The following is a 14,918-nucleotide window of genomic DNA, read 5'->3' on the forward strand; positions in this document are numbered from 1 at the left end:
GGATTGAAGGAATGAACCCAAAAATTTAGTACCATTTTTAATAGCTAAATTGTCGTGTTTTCACTAAAATAAATAATAAGGTCAAGATTAATTAAGGATGAATATCTTCCATCTTCTGTGTAGTCTATCTTGAGAACTAATCGAACCAATGATGTATAACAAAGTAGGGGGTGCTATTTGAAATTTCAAAGTTGGATTGGCTAGAAGCGAAGGGATGAATCTCAAAATTCTCAAGATATCATTTTTGTACTTCCCCTTTGATATATAAATCGACGTGTTTTCACTCAAAACAATAATCACATCAGGTCAAGAGTTATTAAAGGTGGATACTTTTGAAATATTCACACAGTATAACATTTACATCCGTTTTGCAAAATGTTGAAACATTAAACAAGATTTTTAGCTCGTACTCTTGCCCGCCATGAAATCAATTTGAAATAAATCTCAATCAAAAACGACGGATTATTGCTTGAATATTGGATTCAGTTTACCAAAATTTTAAATTTTTGGATCAACTCTTTGTTTTTAACTGTTACTTGAGAAATCTTATATCAGTGCAGTAAATACATTAGATATTACGTCATTGCTAGTCTTACAACAAATTGTAATGGTAGATATTATTAGAATGGAAGTTATGGAATAATTTTATATTATAAGATATTATAAATTTGAAGTCGTTTGGTATACATTACACTTAATAAATTTCATTAAAGAATGAATAAATATTATTTAAGGAGAGTTTTTCATAATTTATTAATTCATAAAAAATCATAAATCAAATTTATGTGATATATCATGACATTTTATTAAGTTTAACTCACCATTATTAACATTACTTTCCAATATAATTTACAGTCTACATTATTATTAGATATTAAATTTATATTGACTACTAATATCAAGATTGATCACAAATATTTGAAAATTTTCAACAAAATATTCAATTTTTAAGTTTCCCGTGTTTTCACAATTCTCTTACGCTACTTGAGGTGTTTCCGCAAGGAATCACTTACAGAAAATAGAAATGCACAAAAAGTACATTTATCAACAGTTTCGAAAAAATCTAAGAAGAAGAAGATAAAATTAATAATAAGAAGATAAAATTCAACAAATACTCAATGGAAAATTAAATACCTAAAGTATTAGGAGCGATCGGAAAGATACAGAATACAGAAACAGGTAGAGACGATATCAGTACTTGGTACTTGGCCAAACCCACTGCAAAAGGCGACAGAACAAACCGTTTAAGTTAATTACTTCCCCTGCCATGATTGTATTTTGAAGTACATACAAAAACTGGGCTGGCTGGCATACACAAGTGCATGGTCTGCAGAGCGATGATAGAATATACTCCAATCTTCGGTACAAAATGGGAAATAACGAAAACGAAAAAAGCCGGAGATATTTAATTCAGATAATATGATGAGCACCTTTACAGCAGATGAAAAAGTTTGAAAGCACTCGTAATATAATTCGTTTCATTTTAGCAAAGAATTAGTAAATGTAATAAGAAAAAATAAAATGACTGGTCTCGCATTGAAGAAATGTGAAATCAACTATCGATTTGGAGAGAATCACGAACGGGAAAAGTCGATAGGCATCCGACACTATATCCACTTGAATGTCTTAGCGCCCCCTCATCAAAAACAGTACCTAAGGCAAATAAAACTAACTTACTTATAAAAGTTTGTGGATAGATTTAGTTTAGTTTACCGTATTAGTAACACAATTTCGATATTTATTGAGAAATTGCCATTGAAAGTGATAGAAAAATCCGCGATTTCTGTTACACAAAAAATGAATCTATTATTTTCATTAATCAAATTCATTTAATGTAGGAAAAATTTACTCAATCTATGGCGTCAATTTTACTAGACGAATAAAAATTATATTATTAGTTTCTTTAAAAGGTAAATTGTATTATTATAATTAAATGACAACATTACTTATAAAATGTTTTTAATATTTTAAAATTTTTTAATTCAATGCAAATATTTTCCAAGAAATCATAAAAACTAGCTGCAAACACAAAAAGTGCTTGTCACGTCGTATAGTCCTACAATGAGGGTTCTCTGTAGTCGGTAAAAGTTATCAAAAGGTACATGAAGCAAATTTTTGAAAAGGGTTTAAGAAAATTCTTGTTTAAAAACTTGCGTAAGGATATCCCACACAATGTGCGATGCACAAGAATAAAATGTTTGCCTTCGAAGTTCTTTAGATAGAAAGCCACCACTCTTTTTTCTAACTTCGTTATAATATTCGCATAAAAAACATTTGATAAAATTTTGAGCAAAAGAAGCGATTGATGTAAAATAAGGGACATGCGTGCGATGTGACAACATCACTTTTCACAGGAGGATTCGTAAAAAAACAAACATGGCTCTTCTATTTTAAATATTTCACATACCATAAAAAATTCAATTGAAAAAATTTCACTTCTCTCGAAAGAAATATACACACAAAATTTTAATAAAAAATAAATAACTCACCCGCTGATCATAATAACGTTTCGTGTTTGTTAAATCAATGACCAAGCCTAAATTTGGAACTTGTTCTATCAAATGTTTTGGTGTAAATCTGCAATAGATGAAAAAGATTAATGTGAAAAATATTCTAATTTCCCAATTTTATTAACTAATACTACTAAATCATTGGTGTAATATAATAATTTTTTTTTCTGTATTTAATTAAGTTATTAAATTCTATTTTCACCTCGCCAACAGCAAGGTAGCAATAAATCATGCTATTAAAAATGGAATTCTATTAACACAAGTCTTCATAATCTGATCTGCAACAAAGCAATGGGTATTTATGATGGATGCTTTGATGCAACGTATAAAAATTTACAAAATTTAAAAAGTACTTGACGTAAAACAGTGTATTTTTGAAAAATTAATTTTGACGAATATTTATATTTATATGATTATACAGGGTAAGCCATTTTAATCTATCGGAGCTAATAGCTTGTTTTGAAATTCAAATTCAAAAATAGCTTATATATCGAAAACGATGAGGTAAGATAAAAATCAAGAGTCAAAGAGTGTTTAGAATTGTTCAAAATAAAAATTCACATATAGTTTTCACACCAAATTTTTGACCATAACTACAAATTAATCTTTATTTTCGTCAATAACGAATTTTCGGCAATCAGCATTTTAGTTTTTAAATATTTATGTTTCGAAAACGGTGAGGCTAGATAAAAAAAAATGTCAAGTGTTTGGAAGTAGAGTACTTCAGCCTCACCCTATGGGGATAAATCGAAAAAGCACAAGTTCCCATGTATGTGACTTTGTTAAGTATACTCAGGCAAACATTTTCCACCAGATCCCATGAAAATCTACTGACGAGGAGTCTATTTTCCTTGGTCAAATTCTTTATTTCGTACAGTTTATTAGAAATACTGATTATTTAAAAGATAAATACTTTGTAGATAATGACGACATTTACTCGGCCTCGTCTAAAAACAAAAAATCGTTGCAATCATAAATTGTTATTGGAAATTACGGAAAAATGAATATGTCACCATAACTGTTCTTATTGATTTTTGTGATGTAAAAAAATGGTTAGCTAAGATGTTTTACCATAATAAATTTACGAGACTTGAAGTAGAACTTAATTTGGAGTCTAATCTTAAAACAGCAAATAACAGAATCCTAGTCCATTTTTCTTACATGAAACGGTAGGTTTTTGTTTAATTATATTAAGTTGTGAGTTTGATATGGATTGCATATATTACCAAAGGCTGTAATCAAATTCAGTTTGATATTCATAATTAATTCATTAATTCTTCAAATGTTTATATATTTATCATGATTTAATAGGGTTTAACATTTAAATAAATTTATCATCTTAAGATAAATGAATGATTTAACATGATTTTCTTATATAATAATCATTAACGTAATCTATAAAGACGCATACAAATGATAATTGAATGTGTGCACGCACGCAACTATAACGTTATTCAGCATGCATTATAATCATCATTATCATCATCAAATATATCTCGCAGTATCAGTACCGTACTATGTATGGGGGTTTGCTGTGTTAATATCGATGTGTGTCAGTGATTATTATTAACAAGAAGACACCAGCCAACAGTGAGACATAGATACCTTATGACACCATTATAATAAATACATATGTATGTATTTTAACCCTTTGTCGGATTCCATACTATTTTTTACACAAAGCAATGCCACATAGATGAAAAACTAGACAAGAAACTGGATAGCTTGTCGAATTCGGAATCCTAAAACAATTCAAAACTCCTCTGCATAGAATGAGATTGCTCCAAATGGACAGGACTTAAAGAAAAAAACCTTGGATAACGAAAAAAACTTGAGTTGTCTAAAAGTTCATGCGCCGTTTATATAATAAAGTTTTAATGTTATCCGAAACGTGCCATTCGTTTTCACACACTTGAATTTAAAAAAAAAATTAAGCCAGTTGAAAGTTGAAGAGCTTAATTTTCTGAACTATCACTTATTGTAAAAAATAGCCATTCGTGTGTGCCGAGCAGTTTCCCAGAAATAACCGCTCAAAAAACTACAAAATTCGGAAAATGTAAACGAGCTATCGATTGCCTGTCGAGGTCTACATCTACATCCTATTGCTTTAAAACCCCAAGTTTTTCATTTGCTTGAGTTGAGCGAAAAGTTACACATAGCAATCAAATTTTATTTATTTTAAGGTTGATCAAGTTACCTGAATTTGAAAATTTCTTATTTTAATAAAATTTATGAAAAACCTTGCCCTGGTACAAACGCATTTTAAGTATAATCAATTATTTGATAAAAAATGCGTATATATTGAAAGCAAAATTAAAATTTTGGATTAACTTTGCAATAAAATAACTTCAGTATGTTTGTTTTCCAATCTAATTCGATCAACATATTCAACGTCTTAATTTTACAGTTTGTTCACATTATAAGCAAAATTAATGACTTTAATTTATTCCGCAAATTCATTATTTAGCCCGAACAATCGGAATATCTCAGCTGCTTACATTCACCTTAACACACCGTACTCTGTATAAGTTCTTGCATGCGTCAGGAGACTAAAAAAAGAACGGTACGTATCGTAGCACCCGGTAGGAACTATGTTCTTTTCGCTAGAATATATGAAATACTTAATATTTGAAATTTAATTGTTTTTAAAAAATATATTGACGTGGATGGATTTCAAACTGTAGACCTTCAAGATAAGCAACGGGCACCAAACCAGACCATGGCCTCATTAGGAATACTATTAATATTTTAAGATAATAAACTATAACAAGCCGTGGGGTGGGTCTGGTGCTACCTTTGGGATTCACACGAATAACTTCCCAGTATAAAAAATACAACGATCAAATTACCGTCAATAAGCTTCATATTGATCCAATACGTTTCGGATCACATTGCCGTTAATACGCTTCGATCAACACCATCGTCGTCATCGAACGACGTCGATACCATTTTTCGTTCGCGCGATATCGATCAGGAAAAAAATTACAACGAACGTGCATATACACATACTTCTTTTTCAAATTAATGTTAATGCCTTGCTCTGATCATGAAACGTAAAGATTTTATGTTGAAAATTGGGACTTCGAAAATCGTACCCATTACAATAACTTCCTGTACTGGGAAGTTTAAAAAGTGCTGGTCGGCCGGACACCTTTTTTTCTAAACTCTAATTGTTGAACGCGCATAAGGAACATAGTTCAAATTAGCTTCAGACGCAATTTTACTGATATTAACTTGATTGTTTTGATCCTCATTCATAGAATTTATATTTTGACTTAAGGAAGTTTGATAAATTAGTAGAAAATGATCCAAATTTTTAGTATGTTATAGTTAACGATACATATTATTAAATCAAAAAAAAATTTGGGTATCTTATCGATCAATTAAGAGAGTAATTAATTAATTAAAAATACACTAAATAAGATAGCATGATATGAGGATGATTATATTAGCTATCTTATTTAGTGTATTTTTAATTAATTAATTACTCTCTTAATTGATCGATAAGATACCCAAATTTTTTTTTGATTTAATAATATGTATCGTTAACTACAACATACTAAAAATTTGGATCATTTTCTACTAATTTATTTTTTCTATTGCTGGTGAGGGACCCTCCTTAATATACAAGTATTATTTATTTCAACATATTTTCTTCACGCAATTAGGTAACCATCAAAGAGTAAAACCTTATGCGACACTCAAATATATATATAAACTTATACAACATTGGTTCGTTAATAAATTCAAAGAATCTGTTGCGTGCGTGTTTTGTAATTCATTCATTTTACCAGCTTCTATTTAATGAAATATAATATCTTCATTCTTCATGACAATATTTATCTTATATATATTTAAAATATACAAAAATATTAGAAAAATTTATTTGAAAAAAAGTAGAAGATATCTGTAGAGATAATTTATTTATATTACTTTCTCTTCCATGTTTCTGCTTGGAACAGTGAATGAAGTAGGTACTTATACATTTTATACAAAAGAACAGGCAAGTTTCGAACGAATAAACTACCGAAGATAATATCTATTGGTAGAATTACATTTGATATGTTCCGAATTAATTGAAGCTTTCCAGTAAGCACATTTGTATTCACTGGGAAATACAATCGCTAAAATTTTATCCTTTTAACAAAAAAGTATATCTTTCATATCACAGTTTAACATTACAGTTTCCAAACAAATGAGAATTTCAATGCGCTTTTTTAAGGCTTACCGCGATGATTTTTGTTTTAAAATTAGAAAAAAAATAAAAAGTAAAATTTTTGAATTTCTAAATAGAATTTTCCATAAACATAACTCCCCTCGTTAATTCGATAAATCAATTTCAAAGAGGTAAGTCATGAAAAAAAATAAATAAAGGTGTTCCTCACAAAAATGATTTATGCCCAAAAATTTATTTGAATAAGCGGTAGAAGTTTTGATAAAATTACCACCAATATTGATCAATTAATTATATACCAAAACTAAAAATTGTAAAAATTTTCCACTTACCGCTTCCCAAAATCAACTTTTGCAGAAATTTGCTGAAACAAAAAAAAATTTAATTAGATAGAGAATTAGTACCAAAATAAAATTATAATTCACTACAAAATTATAAAACCTAAAATCGAATGACAAAGTTAAGTTCGATCATTATACTTATTTCACAAGTTTCCAATATAAAAACAAGAACCTAGTTTTTACGATTTTTATTGGATACAAAACAAGAGAAAATTTCCACAAAAATATCTTTATAATAAATATATAACACATAATAAACATTCAATATTTTTAACCGACTTCAAACAAAAAAGGAGGAGATTATCCAATCGACTGTATTCTTTTTATGTGTGTTACCTGAGAACTTTTGACTGGGTGAACCAATTTTGATGATTCTATTTGAAAGCTGGTGCTTTCCTTGTGGTCCCATTATATTTTGGTCTAGTTCTGACAACGGCCTCCATGAGAATACCATAAAAGTCTTAAATTTGCATTAAGTATGCACGACAAGAGGACGAATAACTCAATATCACGCCAACCGATTTTAATAATTCTATTTTTAGTGACAAGTTAGTGTTCTTCAGATTCACTAAAAATCACAAAATAAAAAAAACTTTTAACGAAACGAAAACCTACTTAAAAATAAAAACTTTTCCAAAACAAATTAATATAAATCTCTTTTCGTTTTTGAGTTATCGTGTTGACAGAAAGACGGATAAACGGAGAGACAACCGAAAACGGACTAATTAGATGATTTTATGGTAACCTGTACCAAAATTTTGTTGGTAGCATCAATATTTTCAAGCGTTACAAAATTGGGACTAAACTTAATATACCTTGGATATATTTCATATACATGGTATAACAAGCTAATTTAATCCCACGAACTATGAAGTTCATGCGTGTTTCAAATATTTCATGATATCAATAATTAACCTTTAATATTAAGTGATGAAATCTGTACCTTTAAATTTATTGTTATACAAATAAAGAAAACATTTTAAATTGCAGGTTGTCTACAATGTATATTCAAAGATATAATTTATTTGAAATAATAATATTATGAATGCAAACATCTTCATTATAACATCATAATCAGCCCTTGGGTGACTTACAGAACACTGAACTGAAGGGATGTTCATAATTATATAAATATATTTACAAACGTATATGTAGGTAATATGTAATTAAATTTTTTAAGATAATTAATATGTAAATATATCATACTAAAAAATTAAGACATTTATAGTAATCAAATAAATGTTATTATTTGTTTTAGATCATTTCAATCAAAGTATACTAATTCGTAGAGAAAGTGAGATAACGATTATTTAAACAATTCATTGACTTCGGAAAAATTATTCCAAATGTAGATATATATTTGATTTAAAGTAGTATGAGCGCCAAGACAATTTCAGACTTATGGGTGAAATTAATTGTACCTTATTTTCAACTTTGATGATGAATTTTATTATAACTTCCTAAATGTAGATTAGAAATATCAAATAAGACAAAAAATTTTCGATTTTTGCCTTGTTTTTCAAAATATCGAAAGCTAAAAATTTTCGATATTTTGAAAATTATCCCAGATATCGAAAAATTTTATTCTTACTTTTCACCTTATATTGTGTAACATAATTCCCCATCAAAATTGAAAATATACATTTTTTTAAATTTGTGTCCCCATTACCGTGCTTATACATCCTTAATTAGTAGGACACAACAGGTTTATTTTCTTTTCATTAATTTATTAAGGTTTTAACTTTAATTTAAATAGTTTTTTTTTCCACCGACTCATTTTGGAGACATCTGTAAAAATATCATTTTCCTACAGTTTTACCATAAGGCCCACTTTTGAAGCCATTTATTTATTTAAATAATCTGGCAATCCCCCCTAAAATTTACAGAAATGATTTAGAACTAGTCCCATTTCATAAAAAAAAATCCAAAATTGCCCGGGCGCTCATACGACTTTAAGGAAAAACTGCCCTGCACTGGCGCTCGTACATCCTTAAAAATAATTTGATTCACGTTATTTTTCTTAGTTATTGTGTTTCAATTACTATGCCAGTTTCAAATTAAACTTCAAATAAATAGCGTTGTATTTTTAAAAAAAAAGTTTTTTGTTTACTCAAATATCCAAAGGCAATATTAAAAATGATAATTACTATTTTAATTTTATTACAAATATGGTTAATTAATATACCTAAAGATTTAAAATATTTCAATTGTAATCAAAGTTATGTTAGACCACACACACAAGTTTACTTCATGTAAGTAGGTACATACAATATGATTACACTAATATAAATCAAGTATAACAGGGAACCTATCAAATCTTAAAGTATGACAAAATGATGTACGTCCAAGAGCCTCGATATTATCAACTTTAAAATAATTAAAAAATAGCTGTAACCCGCCATACTTCGCTGTTGGACATTATGGTTGCATGGAAATAGGTTGATGAGAAATATCTAGTAAATTTTATGAAATTTGATAAACCCCCATTAAAAGAGTTCAAAACTTTTATAACGGCTGAATTGATTTTCATGTAATATACAGTTTTTTAATTAACACATCAAGTCCTTTTATTTAAAACCATACCTGGGTATGTTTGAAAATAATCAAAATAAAGGCATAAAAAATGAATTTGTTTTAATTAATGCGGTTTTCGGTCGAGGGGAAACTTGGAAATCAATTGACAGTTTAGACGAAAATTAAAATCCTTTCTCTGAAACGAAGGGGGTCTTTAATTAACCGCAGAACACAGTTAGGTGAGTGCCCAACGACTAATTTTGTGTAACATGGAGTAACAAAATGGTAAGAGTGTAAAATATAATTATCATGTTACAATTTTCTGCTTAGAATATAAAATACCAATAACATAGAACGCACAATTCATAGTATAACTTTGAAATATTTAGTTATTTATTTGTTTTTCAAAAATATTTGAATTTTTGGAAATTTTATTCAGATTTATTAATGTGAAAAGCTACGTAGGAATTGCAGGAAGCGGTCAATTTGAATGACTAAATGATTTTAGTTAGGGATAGAGAGTGAAAAAGCGTTAGATGGTTATAGACGAATTCTAACTTCTAAGGCAGGTTTTGAGATAGTAGTATTATTATAATAATTTAGTTATCTGAACTATCACGTAAAAATTATCGACTTTAGTAGTCAGTAAATTTGCGGTTGAAGCCAATTACAACAAACAATTGACATCGCTATAAGAACTTAAATGAATAATTGAAACCCTTATAAATATTGTAAATAATATAATAGTCTGAATAAAATATATAGTATGTACTATATTAGGATATCTACTATATAGTCAAGTTAATTATTTACAAAATAAAATTGTTCATTTAATAATACACTTCCAGGAGTATAAGGTTCTGTAAACATTAATTTTACATTAACACATCAAAAAGTGTTAATGTTGGCTCTTTCCCCATTATTAAAATTAAAAATTTTCACTTTTATACTTTGAAAATTGAAATTTACAAGTTTTAAATAACCTCGAATGTAAAATAGTAAACTTATTCGCAGGTTTAAAAATTCCTTATTTTTATTGCGGGAGCACTGAGAACAATAGATTGAAAAATTACCAATACGGAGAACAAACTATTTTACTCTTCCATATTTTTATACATGAGATTTTTACGCAATTAATCCTTAATTCAAAAAAATAAATATTTGACTTCCTAAAAATTAAAGAATAGCAAAAAACTATTGTCTTAAATCAAAGTATTTACTTGCTGCCTTAAGAACAAATTTTTCTGCGAGTACTTCTTTTTCAGTTTATTATTTATTTCTCAATAAATTTCGCGGTAACATATTATACATATATATTTTAGTGCAAAAACAGTAATCTGAATATTTCGAATAATTTTTAAAATAATTTTTAGTTTCTAATCGATAACTGATGGAATAATTCAAGAAAAGTTGGTAGGATGTTACTTTCTAAGACTGTTAACATTTTTGAACAATTTTTTCACACACTTCACTATACGGATAGATACAGTCTTAAAACTATTATAAAAAATTATTTTTCCTTGTTATCTAATATTTTTCAGATAACACAAGCGTTTCTCTTACAATCGAGTGTAAATTCAAAAACCTTAATGCTGCAGTCAAGTATGAACTATAAATAAATTGATTCGTGTTTTAGGATTGCGGAATCCTAATTATTATACCTATATATAGATAATAACCTCGATATTAGAACAGATTTTATATTCTATACATTCATACATATATAAACTCAACCTATTGAATGGTGGAAACACGATGGTGTAACAAACAGTAGGTGTAACACCCTAGTCTAGTGTTTTAATTTCCGTTCGGTTGGTAATGACATATTTCAACGCCAGTGATGATAATTAACGCTTATTAATATTTAAATTGAACATGATGCATAATAAAGATAAATAATATATACCTATACACCGATAAAATAATATTGATTAAATGATAAAGATAGATATATAATATTTACAAAATTCTCGTATTGTGAGTGACAAAGAGCAATAATAATAAAAAATTTTTAAAAATTGTGTGATGCTGTATGTATATGTTTGCTCTGAACGATCAATGAACTTTTCCATTCATAAGCAAATAGAAAAATACATATTTTTAATTAAGTTTTTTTCAATTAATATTTTTCCAAATATGCATTACTATGCGGATAGGTTGTACAATTATTATCTTGACAAAATCAGAACATTATCTAGATAATATTATATTAAAATACGAGACAGAAAACCCGTTAAAAATCAATGGTGCACTTTTTCAATGCAAAACAATTATATAAGAAAAACTATCTTGCAGACTACTTATTTGGAAATGTTAAAGTCTTAAGTGAGTATTTAGCTTTATGGATCATTATTATTTCGAATAATACAGATGTTGTTCATTTTATAACTGCAGGATAGATAACGTTAAAACAATGACAATTTCCTAATACACTTATACCCAAAACCCGAAAAAACGTACTTTTCTAGACACAAGAATTTTTGGAATAAAAATACAGATAAAAACAATTCACAATTGATTGAGTTAGTTGTTGAAGTACACTGTATAAAAAGTTAAATGTCAGTGCTTGCATTTCTTTTCATAATTTAGAAAATTTTAATAATTTAGAAAAGTTTAACACAATTATTTGTTTTGGTTTTATATGCAACTTTGTGTATTATACACATGATGACATTGTATATATAGATACAATTTCTTAGTATTGTAAACAAATAGTGCACGAATATAAGAGCTTGTTTTGATGGATTATAACAGTCGAACTACCTTAAAATTTAATTATGATCAGCTACAAAAATTTCTTTGATCTATGCTCACAAAATATTTTTACAAGCAATAAAAATAAGCAGATCTAGAACTTGGCTAATAAATTTCTATTTTTAAGATCGATTAGAACTTTGAAGATCTTTACTAGAGACAAATCGCTTGATCTTGTCTATCCAAATAACTTTATGAGGATTAATAAAAATCCCACTGCATATTTTTGATTTTCCAATACGTTTAATACGCATATAAAGATAATTCCATGAGCATCTATACTAAAAAAGAATAGTGTGAAGTACATAGATCGGTGTCCCACGCTACCGTGTAATCAGTGTGCCAACATCTTGGGTGGTCTACCATTACTTTACAAATAAATACAACCACCACACCACACCACACCACCTTATAATGCACCATCATCCATAAGAAATATTTTATGTGTTGTTAAAGAACCAGATTCGTTAGTAGGGTTGAGTAACAGTACCTACGATCACAATTTACATTTATAAGTTTTTTAAGCCAATTTTTGGAATATAACAATGGAGATAAATTTGCCTTATACCACCATTATTCCCTACACGTAATGAATATTTTGGGAATTTATATATTAGCTATCGATAAAAAATACTTTTGAAATATATATGATATAAAATCATAATGTACCATGAATTACACTCTTGTCTACTTTGAATCGCCTACGATTCGAATCGCCTTTGATTGTATCTGTATAGTAGACAAATTAGTTGCATCATTAAGTCCCTACCTATTCATTGATCAGTGGTATAATATGTTGTTTGAATTCAAAGTACATGGCAATACTTCTTCAACATTTTTTATATTATGTTTAAAACTGTAATCCCTATTATATTATATTATAAATGTGAAAGTAAGGATGTTTGTTTGTTTTGTGTATATTACGCTTTCACGCAAAAACTAATGTCTGGGTTTGAATGAATCTAAACAATAATATAGCTCATACATCACAATAACACATGAGCAAAAATTTGATAAAAGCAGAAATTTTTACTCAATTGTTTGCCATCTAATAAGCAACTTTGTCTTTATGTAGGTACTATCTCATACATATACCACAATTCCCAAGACACTAAAGAATGATCCCAAGTATATATACATTGCCACAAGGTACAACACCTTACTCTACCCTGTGCGTCACATCGCATCGTATCGCTTCATTGTCCGTCCATCAATTACACTATATGGATACTTCTCACATATTACACATTGATTGAATTGACCATCCACAAAGTTTGTATATTAATTTATGTATTGTAAATTGACTTACTATTGACCCATCTTCTGATGCTCATCAAGTATAAATGACCCATCTCTCCTCAATTCATTTATTTTATGTGTTCTTGGTGTGCGCATATATTACCTTAAATACTTAAAATAAATAATAACCAAATAATTTGAATCCATTATTTTTATTCATCAGTAGCGGTTTCAAACAAAATCAACAGTTATAAAAATCGAAAAAAAAGATAGGCTGTCAATGAGACTATCGACGGAAAAGAAAACTTAAAGCTTTGGAATAATTGGACTTTGATGTAGCTGGAACCTCCGACAGTGGTACTTGCTGCACTCACATATAGCTCTGATAAATACCTATTAACAAAACCAGAATAATAATAAATAATACCTCAATACTATGCAAATAGCTGTTTACAATTCTGGATAAATGTGGTGTGAGCGCAAATAAATACATTTGAAAAGGAAGGTATAATGTTATCTATTTTTTTATATGCGTTTCCACCATTTATTTCATGAGTTTTAATTTTTCAGACTTAAAGACTTAACAATGAACACAGCACATTTGTGACTTATTACCAAAAAAAAAAAAAGTATATATATATAGCTGAGAAAATCGTTTAATTTGACATTAATTTACAGTTTCTTTTCAAATTTATGTACCTACTTCACTTAAGTACCATATGTGTTTCAAATTCAAAATCGAATCATTTCATGGCGGTGCTCGGGAAGAATATAATCATTGTATCAGATCCCGGATTACCTATCCACAGAGTCACAAAAAATGCACGGATTACTTATAGTACTAAATGTGAGACAGTGAACATGTACATGCCTGCGGACATACATGCATTCAAATCTACACTGTCTCGAGACTAGTCTCATTTCAACTAGAACGCTTTATACATATACCTACATATATGTCATATATGTCTCAAAAATATAAGCAGACATAAATGTCTCAAAAAATCCGTACTATAAAGACTTGTAAGAACAAGAAGTATTCAAAATAGGAAGAAAAATTAAGAAGGTTAATCAGAGAAAATATTTTTACCAATTCTCCAATCCGAAGCTACAGTTGACTGCCTATTTCCTAAAATATCTAAAATCGCTGAATTTTCTGACATATTCATGCGCTCAACGTCTAAAAATTATGATTAAGAGTTATTTATTAGTATTGTAAATAAAGAAATATATAAAATCGCCACTGTTAACATCTTGAATATATTATAATGATTGTATTATGATTTCGATTTACCACTTAATTATATGGTAGACGATCGATATACATGCATCAATGTGTATTTAATCATCACTAATCATTTTAAACAATCAATTTAATCAGGGGCG

The 14,918-nt window shown here is 28.4% G+C and overlaps 1 protein-coding gene across 2 annotated transcripts in view; it reads right to left on the reverse strand.

Annotated features, from left to right (window-relative positions):
* LOC123299182 (RNA/RNP complex-1-interacting phosphatase) overlaps positions 1–14,918 on the reverse strand; it is a 125,534-nt gene that overhangs the window by 65,720 nt on the left and 44,896 nt on the right. For both annotated transcript variants that reach the window (XM_044881462.1, XM_044881461.1), the window contains exons 3-4: positions 7,017–7,048; positions 2,490–2,577 (exon numbers count right to left, since the gene is read on the reverse strand). In XM_044881462.1, coding sequence (XP_044737397.1) covers positions 2,490–2,577; positions 7,017–7,048 — 120 coding nt within the window. The remainder of the gene's footprint in view (positions 1–2,489; positions 2,578–7,016; positions 7,049–14,918) is intronic.

Source organism: Chrysoperla carnea, chromosome 4 (genome assembly GCF_905475395.1).
Source record: "Chrysoperla carnea chromosome 4, inChrCarn1.1, whole genome shotgun sequence".
Taxonomy (NCBI): Eukaryota; Metazoa; Arthropoda; class Insecta; order Neuroptera; family Chrysopidae; genus Chrysoperla; species Chrysoperla carnea.